This window comes from Boleophthalmus pectinirostris, unplaced genomic scaffold (genome assembly GCF_026225935.1).
Source record: "Boleophthalmus pectinirostris isolate CB_2022bp ecotype Guang Dong unplaced genomic scaffold, ASM2622593v1 HiC_scaffold_12, whole genome shotgun sequence".
NCBI lineage: Eukaryota > Metazoa > Chordata > Actinopteri > Gobiiformes > Gobiidae > Boleophthalmus > Boleophthalmus pectinirostris.
The window spans coordinates 17,495,515-17,517,072 of NW_026571018.1; the positions used below are offsets into that span (position 1 = coordinate 17,495,515).

The 21,558-nt window shown below is 42.1% G+C and overlaps 2 protein-coding genes across 4 annotated transcripts in view; one reads left to right on the top strand and one right to left on the bottom strand.

Annotated features, from left to right (window-relative positions):
* LOC110169097 (cell adhesion molecule DSCAM-like) overlaps positions 1–21,558 on the top strand; it is a 162,636-nt gene that overhangs the window by 133,803 nt on the left and 7,275 nt on the right. The gene's annotated exons all lie outside the window — the stretch shown is intronic.
* Positions 730–19,243, bottom strand: LOC129407434 (kinesin-like protein KIF2A). Its single transcript, XM_055148444.1, has 18 exons — positions 19,105–19,243; positions 18,428–18,482; positions 17,553–17,653; positions 17,388–17,483; positions 15,555–15,609; positions 15,319–15,481; positions 15,157–15,247; positions 15,028–15,091; positions 14,820–14,911; positions 14,603–14,745; positions 14,325–14,529; positions 3,875–3,985; positions 3,258–3,325; positions 3,096–3,182; positions 2,839–2,983; positions 1,153–1,254; positions 938–1,073; positions 730–859 (listed from the first exon to the last, which is right to left on the bottom strand). Exons 2-18 carry the CDS (start codon positions 18,444–18,446, stop codon positions 756–758), a joined length of 1,782 nt encoding a protein of 593 aa, XP_055004419.1. The 5' UTR covers positions 18,447–18,482; positions 19,105–19,243; the 3' UTR covers positions 730–755.

Genomic DNA, 21,558 nt, shown 5'->3' on the forward strand with positions numbered 1-21,558 from the left:
GTGTATTTATGTGTGCTTCTACTGATGTCAGTATCAGTAAATAAACTATACTCTGAGCAGTAAGCATTATGGATTTGCAAGCTTAACTGCAACTCTTAAAGATGTTCACTTCATTTAGGCCATTCAATTTTTATAATTTTAATGAGTAGCCTAATTATTCATTTATTTATTTTACCAATATTTATTTATTACATTATCAACAAGATCAGCATGACCAACTTAAGATATGAAGGGGCCAAGTATATGCTAGCCTATACTGTACTACACTGTAATAAAATATTAGTATTAGCTGACTAATTACTAAAAACATTTGTTTTATTGACCTCAACCTCAGATAAAGCACTGAGGTTTTTTGAACAGATGAAGCTCTCTTTGCCTTTGCTGTGTGAAATAAACTATTTGATGGTAATATACTAGTAATGTATTGGCAACAGTTTTACTGAGAGGTGCATGTTAAAGACTTCAATGGAAAAACACAAAAATGGGACACAATAACAATGCATTACTTTTTATTATGACAAATTAGTTCACTTCATTTCACTTTAATCATCAATGATTCAAGTTTCCATTAAACTCTCAGGCTTGACTGCAGTGCCCCTCATAGGTCAACTGTACAATGCTTTTTTTCCAAAGTTTAGTTTATAATTGTCAAATTTTTCTAACTTTACACAGACACAAACAGCTTGTTTTGGTTCATTTTACACAAAAAGACCACATGCCCAAATCATGCCCATGTACAAAGGTTATAGGCAAGATTAAATTAAACCGATTCCTTTTTTAAACCGAGGCCTCTTTGGGGTGATCTGTTTGCTAGCCTGCTCCTCCTCCTGTAGTGCACAGCGAAAAGACTTTACTTTGTCTAAAACAAAACAGAATTACAGATTATGCTCTGCAAGTATCAATGTAAAAAACAAGAGTCTTGATTACTGTATTTTACCTCTCAGCTCAGTGAGAATGTCTATCTTCTGATCCAGAATTTGCTCAAGTTGAGTTGCATATGATTCACCATCATAGTCTACCTCCTTTGTCATTTCTAAAAGTACTATTTCATCTTCTAACCAACGAATCGACTTCTGTGAATAGATTTAAGATTTATAAATCCATGCAGCTCAGATTTACACAGATAAAATGGATGTCACTTGAATTGTTTACCTGAAACACAGCTCTGTGGTCCTCAAGAACCTGCTCTTCCATCTCCACAAGCTGAGACACAGCCTTGTGGAAAGTGAAGAGCTGTGGGGAAACTTCCTCTTCCTAAAACATCACAAAACAGAGTTCAATGTACATTATATGGTCCCACACAAATCCTTCTCACTAGTAATTATACAAGTGAAAAATACTACATTTTATTAGGTCTCTTAAAGATACTTGTTTAGATTTTTTAAAGTGCTCATAGCATTGGCATTTCATGTTTTGTGAAAATAAGTTTTGTAAAAGTGAGTGGACTTTAAATATCTGAATTTGCAATGTTAACATGATTGTGTGAAACAATCCATCCATCCATTTTCGTCCGCTTATCCGGGGCCGGGTCATGGGGGCAGCAGCCTAAGCAGGGACTCCCAGACTTCCTTCACCCCAGACACGTCCTCCAGCTCCTCCGGGGGGACCCCGAGGCGTTCCCAGGCCAGCCGAGCGACATAGTCCCTCCAGCGTGTCCTGGGTCTTCCCCGGGGCCTCCTCCCGGTGGGACATACCCGGAACACCTCCCGAGGGAGGCACCCAGGAGGCATCCGGAACAGATGCCCGAGCCACCTCAACTGGCTCCTCTCGACGTGGAGGAGCAGCGGCTCTACTCCGAGCTCCTCCCGTGTGACTGAGCTCCTCACCCTATCTCTAAGGGAGCGCCCAGCCACCCTGCGAAGGAAACCCATTTCAAGCGCTTGTATCCGTGATCTCGTCCTTTCGGTCACTACCCAGAGCTCATGACCATAGGTGAGAGTAGGAACGAAGACTGACCGGTAAATTGAGAGCTTCGCCTTTCGGGTCAGCTCCCTCTTCACCACAACGGTCCGATACAGCGACCGCATCACTGCCGAAGCTGCACCGATCCGCCTGTCAATCTCACGTTCCGTCCTTCCCTCACTCGTGAACAAGACCCGAGATACTTGAACTCCTCCACTTGAGGCAGGGACTCTCCACCCACCCGGAGAGGGCAAGCCACCTTTTTCCGGTCGAGAACCATGGCCTCAGACTTAGAAGAGCTGATCTTCATCCCAGCCGCTTCACACTCGGCTGCAAACCGCCCCAGTGCACATTGCAGGTCCTGGTTCGATGAAGCCAACAGGACAACATCGTCCGCAAACAGCAGAGATGAGATCCTGTGGTCCCCAAACCGGACCCCCTCTGGCCCCTGACTGCGCCTAGAAATTCTGTCCATAAACACAATGAACAGAACCGGTGACAAAGGGGAGCCCTGGCGGAGTCCAACATGCACCGAGAACAGGTCTGACTTACTGCCGGCAATGCGAACACAGCTCCTGCTCCGGTCATACAGGGACCGGACAGCCCTTAGCAAAGGGCCCCGGACCCCATACTCCCGGAGCACCCCCCACAGGACACCACGAGGGACACGGTCGAATGCCTTCTCCAAGTCCACAAAACACATGTGGACTGGTTGGGCAAACTCCCATGAACCCTCGAGCACCCTATGGAGAGTGTAGAGCTGGTCCAGTGTTCCACGGCCAGGACGAAAACCACATTGCTCCTCCTGGATCTGAGGTTCGACTATCGGCCGGATTCTCCTCTCCAGTACCCTGGCATAGACCTTACCGGGAAGGCTGAGGAGTGTGATCCCCCTATAGTTGGAACACACCCTCCGGTCCCCCCCGTTATACTTACACTCTGTTCACAGAGCAACTTCAGATCATCTCTCTGTGGGGAGCTGCCAACTCCCCACTGGGCCTCAAGCACCTCCAGCTGGTTAATGTGTCCAGCCTGATGACAGTCCATCGCTGCCAGAGGATCCACTGTTAGATCCTGGACCCTGAACATAAACAGTGCAGAGGTCACATGTTCTTCAGGTCTATGTTGTGTTTTTAAAAGGTTTACTAGTATAACTGTTTTATATATATATAGTTAATCAGTATAGGTCATACTCATAAGTAGGTGACAACTCAGATCGCCCTCCTCCCCCGCTCTGTGTGAAAGAGATATCTGAAGGGTTTATGCCAAACTCTTTGACCCTGCAAACACAGTGATTTTAAATGAGACACAAGACACAACACAAGGACAATAAGGTGTAATTAAACCCCACACACCTGTTGGCATATCTCAAAGTGTTTAAAGTGTTTTCACAAGATGCCATTCCAGGGGAGATTGTAGCAATCTGAAAAAATAAAAACATTCAAGCCCCTTGACCAAACTTAAGGTATGAAGCTGTGTTGCCCTTAAGACAATTGTACCTTTAATAGTGTTCCTTTAATAAATAAGTTAATTACTTTCATGTTTAAAAATGTATAAAAAAAATAGCGGAATGGGTTCACTTCCGGTGTGCATTTTCTGGTTTCCATAGATGGAAACCAGAAAATAGACATTCTGTATGTGGGATCTGTCAGGCTGGTCTCATCAACCGTAATCCACCTTGGAGCTCAAAGCAGGCAATACTGTGAGTTACTTAATGTGTTTATAAGTCCCTAAACATTTATATTTTTGTATTATTAAGTGAATATATAAAGTTTTAAATAAGATGAATGCACTTTGTTTTGGTATTACATTTGGCTCAGATTCTAAGAGCAACGTTGTTGTCTGTTACACCATCTGAAGAGGAAAATTAAACTTCCAAAACGTTTCCTGTGGTTCTTCTTCAATGGTTTAACTAAGTGTCTCATCAAGGACATAACAGAAGTTAAATGGTGACCACTGGTTTTTGCCATACCATGCAAGTTCTAGAGTTTTCTCCAATGAAGGAATCTCTCAGTACTTGAGTCAATTTGCTTGCTCTAAATGGAGTGTGGGGTTTGTTTCGTCCTAGAGCCCGAATACATTCCTGAAAAAGATAAATCAAAAGGATAACAAACATATCAGATAATATGGTAAAGGATTGGGCAGCATACCTTCAGAGCCAACAGACTCTTGTTGATCTCAGCTCCTTCGAGACGAGTCTGGCGGTCTGCACTGGATGTGTCAGCTCCCCTCTCGTTTCCAGCCAGATCGATAAGAGAAAACTTTCCGTGCATCTTTCCTCGTCTGCGCAAAATGATCTGGAAAACGGCATGGCTCCTGGAGGAATGGGCGTTTGCTGATGTCTTCCCAGAAGTCCTTGGGAAAATCATATGAATTATTTCCCACAGCCAATAAAGGAATCATATACTACAGCTGAGCCAAAGGATACCTGCAGCTGGTTCCGACTTCGATTAGTTTAAGGACATCTTCTGTGCATTTGACCTCTCTCTCCTGTAGGCCCACCACCTGGACTTGCTGCTTCCTATCTTCCAATACCCGCAGCTTGGCCTTATGATTCAGCAAGTCAAACACCTTAAAGACAAAAGCAGCAGCTGTTTATTAAAACAACATATAAATATGGGTATGTATGAAGTATGCATACCAACCTTGTCACTGTAGATTTCAAAAAAAGTGGCAAAGACCTGGAGATCTAACTTTTTGTAGTTTGGCTTTTTCAACATGAGAAAGACATCTCTGGCTGAAAAAAATATACGTACATAATATAATGCATACATATATATGTACGGTATATATAAAATATACACACATGCATACATAAGCTAAAACAAAATTACTTGGAGAATCAAACCATTATCGCTATTGACATACGCTTTGATGACTCATTTGTCGTGGGTCATTCCTTTCATTTCCCAAAGGCTTTTAAAAAAATCATGACTTCAGACAACATCAACTGTGTTGCCAGATTTACAGCCCAGCCTTTGGTTGAGACCATTTTTGAAAGAGGAATGGCAACTTGCTTTGCTTACGGACAAACTGGAAGTGGAAAAACACATGTAAGTAATGTTTCTGATTCCGATATGTTGTGAAATGACATTACTTAGGAATGACTATGTTTCAGACCATGGGAGGAGACTTTTCAGGGAAGAACCAGGACTGCTCTAAAGGAATCTACGCTCTGTCAGGTAAGTTATTTAATCATTTAATTTTGTTTTAGCTTATGTATGCATGTGTGTATATTTTTATATATACCGGTACATATATATATGTATGCATTATATTATGTACGTATATTTTTTTCAGCCAGAGATGTCTTTCTCATGTTGAAAAAGCCAAACTACAAAAAGTTAGATCTCCAGGTCTTTGCCACTTTTTTTGAAATCTACAGTGGCAAGGTTGGTATGCATACTTCATACATACCCATATTTATATGTTGTTTTAATAAACAGCTGCTGCTTTTGTCTTTAAGGTGTTTGACTTGCTGAATCATAAGGCCAAGCTGCGGGTATTGGAAGATAGGAAGCAGCAAGTCCAGGTGGTGGGCCTACAGGAGAGAGAGGTCAAATGCACAGAAGATGTCCTTAAACTAATCGAAGTCGGAAACAGCTGCAGGTATCCTTTGGCTCAGCTGTAGTATATGATTCCTTTATTGGCTGTGGGAAATAATTCATATGATTTTCCCAAGGACTTCTGGGAAGACATCAGCAAACGCCCATTCCTCCAGGAGCCATGCCGTTTTCCAGATCATTTTGCGCAGACGAGGAAAGATGCACGGAAAGTTTTCTCTTATCGATCTGGCTGGAAACGAGAGGGGAGCTGACACATCCAGTGCAGACCGCCAGACTCGTCTCGAAGGAGCTGAGATCAACAAGAGTCTGTTGGCTCTGAAGGTATGCTGCCCAATCCTTTACCATATTATCTGATATGTTTGTTATCCTTTTGATTTATCTTTTTCAGGAATGTATTCGGGCTCTAGGACGAAACAAACCCCACACTCCATTTAGAGCAAGCAAATTGACTCAAGTACTGAGAGATTCCTTCATTGGAGAAAACTCTAGAACTTGCATGGTATGGCAAAAACCAGTGGTCACCATTTAACTTCTGTTATGTCCTTGATGAGACACTTAGTTAAACCATTGAAGAAGAACCACAGGAAACGTTTTGGAAGTTTAATTTTCCTCTTCAGATGGTGTAACAGACAACAACGTTGCTCTTAGAATCTGAGCCAAATGTAATACCAAAACAAAGTGCATTCATCTTATTTAAAACTTTATATATTCACTTAATAATACAAAAATATAAATGTTTAGGGACTTATAAACACATTAAGTAACTCACAGTATTGCCTGCTTTGAGCTCCAAGGTGGATTACGGTTGATGAGACCAGCCTGACAGATCCCACATACAGAATGTCTATTTTCTGGTTTCCATCTATGGAAACCAGAAAATGCACACCGGAAGTGAACCCATTCCGCTATTTTTTTTATACATTTTTAAACATGAAAGTAATTAACTTATTTATTAAAGGAACACTATTAAAGGTACAATTGTCTTAAGGGCAACACAGCTTCATACCTTAAGTTTGGTCAAGGGGCTTGAATGTTTTTATTTTTTCAGATTGCTACAATCTCCCCTGGAATGGCATCTTGTGAAAACACTTTAAACACTTTGAGATATGCCAACAGGTGTGTGGGGTTTAATTACACCTTATTGTCCTTGTGTTGTGTCTTGTGTCTCATTTAAAATCACTGTGTTTGCAGGGTCAAAGAGTTTGGCATAAACCCTTCAGATATCTCTTTCACACAGAGCGGGGGAGGAGGGCGATCTGAGTTGTCACCTACTTATGAGTATGACCTATACTGATTAACTATATATATATAAAACAGTTATACTAGTAAACCTTTTAAAAACACAACATAGACCTGAAGAACATGTGACCTCTGCACTGTTTATGTTCAGGGTCCAGGATCTAACAGTGGATCCTCTGGCAGCGATGGACTGTCATCAGGCTGGACACATTAACCAGCTGGAGGTGCTTGAGGCCCAGTGGGGAGTTGGCAGCTCCCCACAGAGAGATGATCTGAAGTTGCTCTGTGAACAGAATGTAAGTATAACGGGGGGGACCGGAGGGTGTGTTCCAACTATAGGGGGATCACACTCCTCAGCCTTCCCGGTAAGGTCTATGCCAGGGTACTGGAGAGGAGAATCCGGCCGATAGTCGAACCTCAGATCCAGGAGGAGCAATGTGGTTTTCGTCCTGGCCGTGGAACACTGGACCAGCTCTACACTCTCCATAGGGTGCTCGAGGGTTCATGGGAGTTTGCCCAACCAGTCCACATGTGCTTTTGTGGACTTGGAGAAGGCATTCGACCGTGTCCCTCGTGGTGTCCTGTGGGGGGTGCTCCGGGAGTATGGGGTCCGGGGCCCTTTGCTAAGGGCTGTCCGGTCCCTGTATGACCGGAGCAGGAGCTGTGTTCGCATTGCCGGCAGTAAGTCAGACCTGTTCTCGGTGCATGTTGGACTCCGCCAGGGCTCCCCTTTGTCACCGGTTCTGTTCATTGTGTTTATGGACAGAATTTCTAGGCGCAGTCAGGGGCCAGAGGGGGTCCGGTTTGGGGACCACAGGATCTCATCTCTGCTGTTTGCGGATGATGTTGTCCTGTTGGCTTCATCGAACCAGGACCTGCAATGTGCACTGGGGCGGTTTGCAGCCGAGTGTGAAGCGGCTGGGATGAAGATCAGCTCTTCTAAGTCTGAGGCCATGGTTCTCGACCGGAAAAAGGTGGCTTGCCCTCTCCGGGTGGGTGGAGAGTCCCTGCCTCAAGTGGAGGAGTTCAAGTATCTCGGGTCTTGTTCACGAGTGAGGGAAGGACGGAACGTGAGATTGACAGGCGGATCGGTGCAGCTTCGGCAGTGATGCGGTCGCTGTATCGGACCGTTGTGGTGAAGAGGGAGCTGACCCGAAAGGCGAAGCTCTCAATTTACCGGTCAGTCTTCGTTCCTACTCTCACCTATGGTCATGAGCTCTGGGTAGTGACCGAAAGGACGAGATCACGGATACAAGCGCTTGAAATGGGTTTCCTTCGCAGGGTGGCTGGGCGCTCCCTTAGAGATAGGGTGAGGAGCTCAGTCACACGGGAGGAGCTCGGAGTAGAGCCGCTGCTCCTCCACGTCGAGAGGAGCCAGTTGAGGTGGCTCGGGCATCTGTTCCGGATGCCTCCTGGGCGCCTCCCTCGGGAGGTGTTCCGGGTATGTCCCACCGGGAGGAGGCCCCGGGGAAGACCCAGGACACGCTGGAGGGACTATGTCGCTCGGCTGGCCTGGGAACGCCTCGGGGTCCCCCCGGAGGAGCTGGAGGACGTGTCTGGGGTGAAGGAAGTCTGGGAGTCCCTGCTTAGGCTGCTGCCCCCATGACCCGGCCCCGGATAAGCGGACGAAAATGGATGGATGGATTGTTTCACACAATCATGTTAACATTGCAAATTCAGATATTTAAAGTCCACTCACTTTTACAAAACTTATTTTCACAAAACATGAAATGCCAATGCTATGAGCACTTTAAAAAATCTAAACAAGTATCTTTAAGAGACCTAATAAAATGTAGTATTTTTCACTTGTATAATTACTAGTGAGAAGGATTTGTGTGGGACCATATAATGTACATTGAACTCTGTTTTGTGATGTTTTAGGAAGAGGAAGTTTCCCCACAGCTCTTCACTTTCCACGAAGGCTGTGTCTCAGCTTGTGGAGATGGAAGAGCAGGTTCTTGAGGACCACAGAGCTGTGTTTCAGGTAAACAATTCAAGTGACATCCATTTTATCTGTGTAAATCTGAGCTGCATGGATTTATAAATCTTAAATCTATTCACAGAAGTCGATTCGTTGGTTAGAAGATGAAAAAGTACTTTTAGAAATGACAAAGGAGGTAGACTATGATGTTGAATCATATGCAACTCAACTTGAGCAAATTCTGGATCAGAAGATAGACATTCTCACTGAGCTGAGAGGTAAAATACAGTAATCAAGACTCTTGTTTTTTACATTGATACTTGCAGAGCATAATCTGTAATTCTGTTTTGTTTTAGACAAAGTAAAGTCTTTTCGCTGTGCACTACAGGAGGAGGAGCAGGCTAGCAAACAGATCACCCCAAAGAGGCCTCGGTTTAAAAAAGGAATCAGTTTAATTTAATCTTGCCTATAACCTTTGTACATGGGCATGATTTGGGCATGTGGTCTTTTTGTGTAAAATGAACCAAAACAAGCTTGTTTGTGTCTGTGTAAAGTTAGAAAAATTTGACAATTATAAACTAAACTTTGGAAAAAAGCATTGTACGGTTGACCTATGAGGGGCACTGCAGTCAAGCCTGAGAGTTTAATGGAAACTTGAATCATTGATGATTAAAGTGAAATGAAGTGAACTAATTTGTCATAATAAAAAGTAATGCATTGTTATTGTGTCCCATTTTTGTGTTTTTCCATTGAAGTCTTTAACATGCACCTCTCAGTAAAACTGTTGCCAATACATTACTAGTATATTACCATCAAATAGTTTATTTCACACAGCAAAGGCAAAGAGAGCTTCATCTGTTCAAAAAACCTCAGTGCTTTATCTGAGGTTGAGGTCAATAAAACAAATGTTTTTAGTAATTAGTCAGCTAATACTAATATTTTATTACAGTGTAGTACAGTATAGGCTAGCATATACTTGGCCCCTTCATATCTTAAGTTGGTCATGCTGATCTTGTTGATAATGTAATAAATAAATATTGGTAAAATAAATAAATGAATAATTAGGCTACTCATTAAAATTATAAAAATTGAATGGCCTAAATGAAGTGAACATCTTTAAGAGTTGCAGTTAAGCTTGCAAATCCATAATGCTTACTGCTCAGAGTATAGTTTATTTACTGATACTGACATCAGTAGAAGCACACATAAATACACAATATATGCACATACTATAGGCCATGAGATTAAATGCTGGAATACAAAGAACAACTGGTCAACAGGAGCTGTAGTGCTGTTTGATTTCACTTACCACACATTATCATTAGGTCTGATACAACTTTAAAGGTGCACTATTTACCACTTGCTTGTTTTCATGGAGATGTGATAGATTTGTCTGGAATGTTCCGCAGTGTGCCTAAGGAACATAAAAACAAGCAAGAGACGCCACCAGGCCAAGTCTGCACTTGATCGCTTCAGTCCTGTGGTTTTGCATTGCTGTAATATGAACTGCTGGTAAAATAATAATAAAAAACATAAAAGCCGCGCGCGGCGATGGTGGCCCTCGCCCCGGGCACGCACCGCCCCCCCGGCGAACGCCAGGGACTCGCGACCGCCGGGGACTCGCGACCGCCCCGACACACCGCTCTCTCTTCCCGACAGCTCCCGAGGCCAACAGCTTGTCCACCAGAAAAATGACATAGTGTACCTTTAAAATAGGATAAAGTGAATGATTCTAGAGCCAAACTGTAGACACTAAGCCACAGGTCACGTGACTTTAATGGTCAAGAGCACTGTCACACTAAGACTAAGTGCATGAAAACACATCCTCCACCAGAAAAGTTACATAGTGTGCCTTTAAATTTCTCAAAAGTGAAATTATTCTAGAGGCCAAAGTGTAAAACTAGGGCATAGGTCTTACTGACTTTTATGATGAGGAGTACGTCAGTGAATGTTTTGGCAAAGTTTTACAAATTAATGTAAAACTAATTTTATGTCACACAATAATAAATTGTGTGCATTCATATAGGTGGCGCTGTATCCCTGATAACTGTATTTGACATATCAATGGAATAAGGGTCATGCAGTGTATAACTGATAGAAATGTCATCACAATCGGACAAAACATGTGCATATAATAATTTTTACAATATTTTTGGGGGGATTCTCTGTGCCCCTGCTGGCCAACCGTGAAAAATACACCATGACTGTAATAGACATTTTTGCTTATAATCATGCAAAGAATTTATTCCCCGACTTTGGTCCAAGTCCGATAATGTTAACATTTCATGTCTAAAGAGGCGTTGACACCAAAGCGTCAAAAAACGCCTTGACGCCTCTATTTGGACGCGTTTGCATTTGAGTGTAGACGCCCCCGACGCGCGTCTTTGACGCCGTGAACAAACGGGACAAAAATACTTGACGCGCGTCCGTTGCCCTGGAAACAAAAGCCCGGTCCCGGTCTTTTCCCAAAACAATATCAGACCAGACTGAGAGAGTGTTTTTATGACATAAAACATCAGCGGAGGAGATCGGGTCGACGACTGGGGCGTATATATATTTATACTCCGCTAATGACACTGAATCAGTCCCGGTCTAGTCCTGGTTTGGTCCCGGTCTAGTTCTTGTTTAGTCCCAGTCGAGTCCTGGTTTAGTCCTGGTCCGGTCCTGGTGTAGTCCTTGCGATCGGCTCGGTGATTGTGGCGTATATATTTATGCTCCGCTCATGTTGGTGGTTCTGGTTCTGGTTCTCGGGTCTTGCTTCCTGATAATAACGTCGCTGCGTCACTGGATACTCGTCCCTGATTGGTTGACGCGGCGCGTCTGACGTGAAAAGTTCAGCATTTTCAACTTCTTGACGCTGACGCTTTGGACGCGCGTCTTGGCCGCTGACGCCAAAACGCTCAAGAAGCGCCGCGTCGACGCCAGATTCGCGCCGCGCTGACGCCGAAAACGCGCTGCAAAAACGCAGGACGCTCTAGTCGCGCGTCCACATAGACTTTACATAGAAAGTGGACGCTTTGACGCTTTGGTCTGAACGGGCCTTAAGGTAGGGGGCGCTATACTGTTCACTTTTCATATGTTTTATAGTTTATTATATTCAGACCAATATCCCGCATTAGTGATTCAAATTTCAGCACAATCGAACTAAGCATGTCCCTGTAATCATTTTTTTACTATTTTTAGGGGGAGTCTTTGCGCCCCTGCTGGCCAACCATGAAAAATGCATCATGTCCATAATGGACTTTTTTGCTTGTAATCATGCATAGAATTTAATCCCCGAATTTGGTCCAAATCCGATAATGTTGACATTTCATGTGTATGGTAGAGGGCGCTATAGAGTTCTCTTTTCATATGTTTTATAGTGTATTATATTCAGGCCGTGATCATGCATTTCTTATTCAAATTTCAGCACGATCGGACTAAGCCTGTGGGTGTAATCATTTTTTTATTATTTTTTTGGGGAGTCTTTGCGCCCCTACTGGCCAACCATGAAAAATGCACCATGTCCGTAATAGACTTTTTTGCTTGTAATCATATACAGAATTTAATTCCCGAATTTGGTACAAATCCAATAATGCTTACGTTTCATGTCTATGGTAGGGGGCGCTATAGAGTTCATTTTTCATATGTTTTATAGTGTATTATATTCAGGCCGGGATCATGCATTAGTGATTCAAATTTCAGCACGATCGGACAAAACCTGTTTGTGTAATAAATTTTTAACTTTTTTTTGGGGGAGTCTTTGCACCCCTGGTGGCCAACTGTGAAAAATACCCCATGTCCGTAATGCACTTTTTTGCTTGTCATCAGGCATAGAATTTAATTTCCGAATTTGGTAAAAATCCGATAATGTTGACGTTTCACGTCTATGCTAGGGGGCGCTATAGAGTTCACTTTTATTAGATTTCATATTTCATTACATTCAGGCCTGGGTCACGCAATTGTGATTTGAATTTGAGTTCTCTATGACAATGCCTGTGGCCGTGACAGGCCTTCGAAAAAACAGGAAACGAAGGCGTTATTCGCCGGCGTGCTACGGGCGAACCGTACGGAGTATCTCAAAAAAAGTTGAAAATTTCTGTGAGTTCATGTCTCTAGATGTGACATGTCAAATCTGAGCTCATTTGGACCAAACCCCGGGGACTTGAATCTTTTTGTAGACCCCCAAGTCGAAACGGCGCCGAATTTTTGATCCAATATGGCCGACTTCCTGTTCGTCATACGGGTGCACAATGATTGGCTTTTTTGTTTGTCTCCATGAGTTCTATCACTGTTCCGAATTTCGTGACCCTACTCCAAAATATGCGTCTGAGCCTCCCAGTCATCTCAAAATTTTGAAATTTCAAGGGGGCGCTGTTGAGTGGGGGGGCTTTGGGCATTGTCGCGATGCCCGTTTTATCGAATTTTTTCGCCGGACCGGTCGATCTGGACCCCGGTTTGGGGACTTTTCGTCGATGTTCAGGGGGTCAAAAATGCGATCGTTTGGTCGGAAAAGGGAATAAAAAAAAAAAAAAAAAAAAAAAAAAAGAAACCGACGAAGAACAATACCCGGGGCGAGGGCCAATAAATGTAGTGATAATCTTTTGAGCATACCTTTTCCATGGTCTTGGCCTCTATGATCTCACTGATGCGTCCAGGCCACTGCATTCTGGCTGTGAGTGGAACTTGTACCACGTTCCACATTTGGGTTTTCCAGACGATAGGAGCGCTCACTGGGGCTGATGGGAAGTACCCACTGCTCGCTGTTATCTTCGGAATACTGCAGAATGTAGCCTGGATCGGACACACACACGATAAGTATACACACACAAAAGTACAATGAAGACAAAATTTACTGCAGACCTCTGATGGAGCTGCCCCCGTTGTCTCCAGGGATCCAGGATAGGGTTATGGATGTGGTGGTTGTCTTGGTAACGGTGAGTCGAGGCTGGTCCGGAGGAACTATTATGGAAAGGACAAATCAGTGCCATCTTTGTTATGTAGGTATGTACTAATAAAGTTTTTTTCAGTTCCAACACTGATTTCAGTACTATGGCTAATATCTGTCAATGCCCCATAGAGACTAAAATAGCTTTTATTTTCTTAAAACAAAAATATCAGAAGATCCAAATGCATGTGTAACTTTATTAATCCCTCAAATGAGAACAGAACAGTGTTGTCTAAATAATAGTTTAAATTACAACCGGTAAATTGTCCTTTTTACATAAAATGAAATGCCCATCAAGGAAATAGGCTAAAACCAATATTTAGAAACAGATATCCAATCCTGTACTTTTTTTTTTTTTTTCATCACACTATCAGTATGTCAGTATCAGATCAGGGCATCCCTAATGTATACAAGTCTATGGTTGACCAAAGTCATTCTTGTGCAATGATTAAAGGACTAAAATGGGGTATGATGCTGGTAGAAGCGCTCAAAACGTTTAGGATATCTTCAAAAAAAATAATTACATATACAGAGAAGTCCTAGTACAAATGTTGATAATTGAAAAGCAGCTTAAAACAAGTCTGCAGACACTTTTTAATGTGGCCCTTTTACTGTTATGTGTAGATTTTTGCTATATCTGTCATATTTACACTGTAATACAGAAGTCAATTATATGCACTGTCCCTATCAAATAAATAAATAAATAATCCCCAAACTCTAGTAACTTCCTCCATGTATTCTCCTTCCTACTGTTGTGCACAGAAANTACCTTCAGAGCCAACAGACTCTTGTTGATCTCAGCTCCTTCGAGACGAGTCTGGCGGTCTGCACTGGATGTGTCAGCTCCCCTCTCGTTTCCAGCCAGATCGATAAGAGAAAACTTTCCGTGCATCTTTCCTCGTCTGCGCAAAATGATCTGGAAAACGGCATGGCTCCTGGAGGAATGGGCGTTTGCTGATGTCTTCCCAGAAGTCCTTGGGAAAATCATATGAATTATTTCCCACAGCCAATAAAGGAATCATATACTACAGCTGAGCCAAAGGATACCTGCAGCTGTTTCCGACTTCGATTAGTTTAAGGACATCTTCTGTGCATTTGACCTCTCTCTCCTGTAGGCCCACCACCTGGACTTGCTGCTTCCTATCTTCCAATACCCGCAGCTTGGCCTTATGATTCAGCAAGTCAAACACCTTAAAGACAAAAGCAGCAGCTGTTTATTAAAACAACATATAAATATGGGTATGTATGAAGTATGCATACCAACCTTGCCACTGTAGATTTCAAAAAAAGTGGCAAAGACCTGGAGATCTAACTTTTTGTAGTTTGGCTTTTTCAACATGAGAAAGACATCTCTGGCTGAAAAAAATATACGTACATAATATAATGCATACATATATATGTACCGGTATATATAAAAATATACACACATGCATACATAAGCTAAAACAAAATTAAATGATTAAATAACTTACCTGACAGAGCGTAGATTCCTTTAGAGCAGTCCTGGTTCTTCCCTGAAAAGTCTCCTCCCATGGTCTGAAACATAGTCATTCCTAAGTAATGTCATTTCACAACATATCGGAATCAGAAACATTACTTACATGTGTTTTTCCACTTCCAGTTTGTCCGTAAGCAAAGCAAGTTGCCATTCCTCTTTCAAAAATGGTCTCAACCAAAGGCTGGGCTGTAAATCTGGCAACACAGTTGATGTTGTCTGAAGTCATGATTTTTTTAAATGCTCAAAGGGACAATAAAACCCATACCTGTAAACCATTTCATTTGTGGAGTTCTCATCAAAAGCGTAGTCAAAGCGAAATGTTTGATTCTCCAAGTAGCGTGTCAGGTCAACTTTTTGCTTCGGTTCATGAACCATAACAACATCTTTACTTGGGATAGTGATGACATCTAAGTCCTTCATTGATAGCTCTAAAAGGGACAGTTTACAGAAAACTGATACATTCACTATATAAATCAAAAAAGCCAATAATAGAGAACCTACCTTTTTTATTCAATGGTCGAGCGCGCACACACACACATATTCTGTGCTCCTCTATCTGCAGGATACAATTTTTGTTGTAAACTTCAATAGTTAATAATAGAATATAATACTACAATAGTAAATAAACATGAACATTTAAATACTGTACAGTCCCTGACAAAAGTCTTGTCGCTTATCCATTTTGTAGAAACAAAAGCTTATAACTTGACTTTAAATTAATCGATTGGTTTTAGAAATGTCTCATATGAAAGCTAAAACCCTCCCAAATTATGCTCAATAAACTAAAATAAATTTGCTTCACTGAAAAAAGATTGATCATTTAATGAACACAGAAAGGTCAGATTTTGGCAAGACAAAAGTTTTGTCGCCTACAGAAAATTGAACAAATAATTTACTTCAAATACAAAAATATGTTGCATAACGTCAGTGAATGAAGTAGTGGTGCTGTGAGATCCATATTTAATATCTTGTATGACTTCCATGAGCTTCAAGGACTACATCCATGCGGTTCCACAATGATTCATACAATTTGTTGATGAAGTCCATCAGGAATAGCAAAGAAAGCGTCTTACATGCCTCCCAGAGTTCATCAAGATTCTTTGGTTTTGCCTTCCATGCTTCCTCTTTCATTCTACCCCAGACATGCTCAATGATGTTCATGTCTGGTGACTGGGCTGGCCAGTCCTGGAGCACCTTGATCTTCTTCGCCTTGAGAAACTTTGATGTTGAGATAGAATTATGCGATGGAGCACCATCCTGCTGCAAAATTTGACCCCTTTTATGGTTGGGAATGTAAGAGGAGCTAATACTTCTTGATATTTTAGGCTATTGATATTGCCTTCCACCCTGCAAATGTCTCGCACACTCCCATAATGGATGTAACCCCAGGCCATGATTTTTCCGCCACCAAACTTAACTGTTTTCTGGGTGAATCTTGGATCCATGCGGGCTCCAGTAGGTCTCCTGCAATATTTGTGGCAGCTGTGATGTAATTCAACTGAGGATTCATCTGAGAAATCCACCTTCTGCCACTTTTCCAGTGTCCATCCTTTTAGCAGGCTGTGGGCCTTGGCAAATGCCACACAGTTTTTTAATTGCCTTTTGTTTAGTGCTGGTTTCTGTGCACTGATTCGACCATGGAGGCCATTTTGACACAGAATTCTACAAACTGTTCAGGTTGACACAGGGACTTGAGGTGACCAGGCCTGGTGGAGTCTGCTGCAGTGGAAAAGGGGCTGGCAGTGGATTTTCGAATCAACAAACGGTCCTCCCGAGCAGTTGTCTTGCGGGGTCTGCCGGACCTGGGCTTGTCAAAAACATCTCCAGTCATTTCAGATCTTTTTCTTATTCTTTGTACTTGACGCTGAGACACATTGAAGGTGTCACCACCTCAGCAGTGGATCTGGTCTTCAGCCTCTTGATAATTAATGCTTTGGTCTCAGGGTGGATCTTAGGCATGTTGTCAGAGGTCAAGTTGCAGTTGATGTGAAGGTCTGGTGTGCTGGGGTTCTTTTTATACACACCCACTAACTGATTGATCAGTAACTGATCACAGGTGAGGCTGTAATCTAGGATTGGGTGCATCATATGACAAGGCGACAAGACTTTTGTCTTGCCAAAATCTGACCTTTCTGTGTTCATTAAATTATCAATCTTTTTTCAGTGAAGCAAATTTTTTTTAATATATTGAGCATAATTTGGGAGGGTTTTAGCTTCATATGAGACATTTCTAAAACCAATCGATTAATTTAAAGTCAAGTTATAAGCTTTTGTTTCTACAAAATGGATAAGCGACAAGACTTTTGTCAGGGACTGTATGTTAATATGACTTACTAGATCATTGGAGGTTAGGGGCCTGTAGTCCAGACTGGCTCTGAAGTCTCTGATCATGCACATAATTTCATAGTTGGGTAAATTGACATCTACTTCCTGGAAAATAAAGTGTTAAATAATTTGAACCACACAACAAAGGAAAGTTGACATTCCTCAAACTCATACTTGGGCCCTCTTTTCTCTGAGTTCCTGTTGCTGAAGTCGTCTCTTCTCACGCTTTTCTTGAAGTTTTTCAACCTCTTTTACACAATTTGATTTCCTCTGAGCTGTAGAGGATAAGCCAGCAAATGAGACAAGCATCATGAAAACAATATGAAACATGAGAGCAGATTCTTTCTAATGCAACTTTATATACAATTAAGGCTATAAGTGTAGTCTAGACAATATACATAATATACATAATTGTTTTTATGAGGTTCATTTGGTCTTCCAATAATTTATGTTATTAGGTTCTTTTTTCAGACCAAGAGTTTGTTTTCAGACCTGACAGTTTCAACTGCTCACTAGCGGTCTTCCTCAGAGTGGTCAAGTGATGTTGCTTTGACGTGTCCGGACAGCTGATTTATACAGGTTTTGGCGCTGTCTTCCTACCTTCCTTTGCTGTTTCCTTTTCGCATTCTGTCCTGTGTTCCTTTTTTCGTGTATTGAACGCCCTCCCTGTTTCCCCAATGTATGTTTTATTGCAGGACATGCAGGGTATTTCGTATATGACATTACATTTATACTCCGGTTCTATTTTATCTTTTGGGTAGACGAGCAATTGCCTGAGTTTTTTGTATGGTTTCACTGGTGTGTTGATATTGTGTTTTCCCATTGCCCTTTGCACTTTTTCTGTTAAGCTCCTTATGTACAGTAATGTTACCATATCTGTCCTCTTTTTTTCAATAGACAGTACTGGAAACTACTCTGAGGAAGACCACTGCTGAGCAGCCAAAACTGTCAAGTTTGGTCTGAAAAAAGAACCTAATAACATAAAATATCACTGAAAAGTAAAACAAAAATCCAGCCATAAATACCATAGTTAGCATAGCAAAACCTACCTCTGTTCTCCCGAGGCATGTTTTCAGCTTTAGGTATTGCTGTAACTCGTCTTGTCTGAAAAAAATAGTTAAAAAATTATTACACCCACAGGCTTAGTCCGATCGTGCTGAAATTTGAATCACTAATGCCTGATCATGGCCTGAATATAATACACTATAAAACATATGAAAAATGAACTCTATAGCGCCCCCTAGCATAGACATGAAACGTCAACATTATCGGATTTGGACCAAATTCGGAAATTAAATTCTATGCATGATGACAAGCAAAAAAAGTCTATTACGGACATGAGGCATTTTCCACCACTGGCCAGCAGGGGCGCAAAGACTCCCCCAAAAAATAGTTAAAAAATGATTCCACCCACAGGCTTAGTCCGATTGTGCTGAAATTTGAATCACTAATGCGTCATTGTCGACCTGGGCGAATGTCGGGAAGAGAGGGTGGCGTGCCGGGGCGGTCGCGAGTCCCCGGAGGTCGCGTGGGGGGGGGGCGGTGCGCGCCGGGGCGAGGGCCACCATCGCCGCTCATTGTGCTCATCTTTTTTGGCAATTTGCTTTCGAAGACCACAGTTCTTTAGTTTAAGGTCATGGTTTAAGGTCAAGGGTATATTTCTTCTGTTATTTCTGGCCATTTTTGTTTTATAATTGAGTTGTTTTGTAAGTGTTGCTGTACTTACTGTTACGCAGATCAAAAGTGCGACCTACTCTGTGAAATCTCCTCTGTAAAGTCTCCTCTGTGAAGTCTACTGTTTGAAATCTTTGTACGATTTGCTCTGTGTCAAGCTCAGCTAAATGTGCCTTTTCCGTTAAGCGATTTGTGATTTTCGATTTGTGATTTGCGATTTGCCTACTCTTATAATCTCCCCGAGGCCAAACAAAGCTTTGAGTTAAAGCCCACAAAGCTTTGAAGTTTAGCTTTGAGTTCCGGAGTTGCCATGGTAACAAGGCTTTATGGAACTTTACATGTATGATGTCATCGGCGCCGTGAACCTGATGGAACTGGGAGGTTTTCAGGTTCTAGAATGTGATGATGTCATACTCCCAGACGGGGCAAGAGCCACGTTTCCCTGTTGACTGAGGCCGAGTGTTGTTAAGAAGTCACTGATATGAGACAAACCTCGATACAGTGCGCTTTCGATTCGATACGGTTCAGTAAAAAATAAAGGCTAAATCATGGAAAATCTTTGTTAAACCACTTCTTGTGCAAAGTTCATATGAAACACAAACATTTTAATCCTCAAAACAGCGAAAATGTCAAACGAGTTTCCTTCCACTAAAACAACGAAACTGTAGCTGTAACAAAATCATTTAGTAAAATAAACCAAAAATACTCTTGGTGATATATCGATAGAGCAGCCCACAATATCGATACTGTGTCATCACATTAAACGATACGATATATATCGATATTTCAATATTTTTGCACACCCCTCTACTCTTTATCACACTGTACTTTGCCACGAAATATCCAAAAGGTAAACGCACAAATGTTAAACCTGGTATTGAAATGATTAAAAAACTCACTGTTAGAACACAATGGCCACGTTCACATGATGTTTTTTAATTGTTCTGGATTAAATTGTTTGGACTTAAAATATTTTCCTTGGAGTTTACATGGAAATAATAATTCTGAATATCTGGGTTTCACGTGACATTACAGGGCGACGTTTGTCAGCACGCAAAATCAGATGGAGGGCAAGAAGTGAACCGACTGGAGGGAAATGCCGATGTGTTGTGCAGTTTACGGCTGTGCCAATTGTTCTAACCGAGAGAAGGAAAAGCGATTTTTTTTTAGAGTACCGAAGATAGTCGTCCACAAAGGTCAGAAATGGGAAAAGCTGACAGAACAACGCCATAAAAAGTGGATTACAAACTAGAGCCCGACCGATATGGATTTTGCTGTGGCCGATATGAAACCGATATAATGGGAGTTGGCGCTGCCGATATAATCACCGATATATTTAGTGATGTAAAAATTCACTGTAAATGTTAAATTAAATTCTACGCATGATTACAAGCAAAAAAGTCAATCATTCTGCACCCCTATGACGAACAGGAAGTCGGCCATATTGGATCAAACATTCGCCGCCGTTTTGACTTGGGGGTCTACAAAAAGATTCAAGTCCCCGGGGTTTGGTCCAAATTAGCTCAAATTTGACATGTCACATCTACAGACATGAACTCACAGAAGTTGCCAATTTTTTTTGGGATACTCCTTACAGTTCGCCCGTAGCACGCCGGCGAATAACGCCTTCATTTCCTGCTTTTTCTGTGACCTGTCACGGCCACAGGCATTGTCCTAGAGAACTCAAATTCAAATCACAATTGCGTGATCCAGGCCTGAATGTGATGAAATATGAAATTTAATAAAAGTGAACTCTATAGCGCCCCCTAGCATAGACGTGAAACATCAACATTATCGGATTTGGACCAAATTCGAGAATTAAATTCTATGCATGTTTACAAGCAAAAAAGTCATTTTTTACGGTTGGTCAGCAGGGGCACAAAGACTACCCCCCAAAAAATAGTTAAAAAATAATTACACACACAGGCTTAGTCCGATCGTGCTGAAATTTGAATCACTCATGCCTGATTTCGACCTGATTATAATACACTATAAAACATATGAAATGTGAACACTATAGCGCCCCCTAGCATTGACATGAAACGTCAACATTGTCGGATTTGTACCAAAGTCGGGGATTAAATTCTATGCATGATTGTAAACAAAAACAGTATATTACGGATATTGGGCATTTTTCATGGTTGGCCAGTAGGGGCGCAATGACTCCTCTGAAACATTTAAAGGTGCATTATTTAATGTGTCTAATGGACGAGCTGTCGACCTGGGCGGATGTAGGGAAGAGAGGGTGGCGTGCCGGGGCGGTCGCGAGTCCCCGGAGGTCGCGTGGGGGGGGCGGTGCGCGCCCGGGGCGAGGGCCACCATCGCCGCGCGCGGCTTTAATTTAAATTAGTATTTGAACAATGTATAACCTGGCACCAGCATCTTTCCTATGACTTTTGTCTTAGTTAATGTATTTCTGTGTACTGTCCCTGTACAAATAAAAAGCATATCATCCCAAGGTACACTAAGTAACTTTTCTGGAAGGGCTGCTACCTGTTGCCTCCAT

What these genes read in the sequence shown, in the direction of transcription:
- LOC129407434 (XM_055148444.1), bottom strand. An exon ending in CCCTAACCTCCAATGATCTA is followed by an intron (nt 15,610 to 17,387) that starts GTAAGTCATATT and finishes TGTATCCTGCAG; the next exon opens with ATAGAGGAGCACAGAATATG. An exon ending in ACAAATGAAATGGTTTACAG is followed by an intron (nt 15,248 to 15,318) that starts GTATGGGTTTTA and finishes CTGTGTTGCCAG; the next exon opens with ATTTACAGCCCAGCCTTTGG.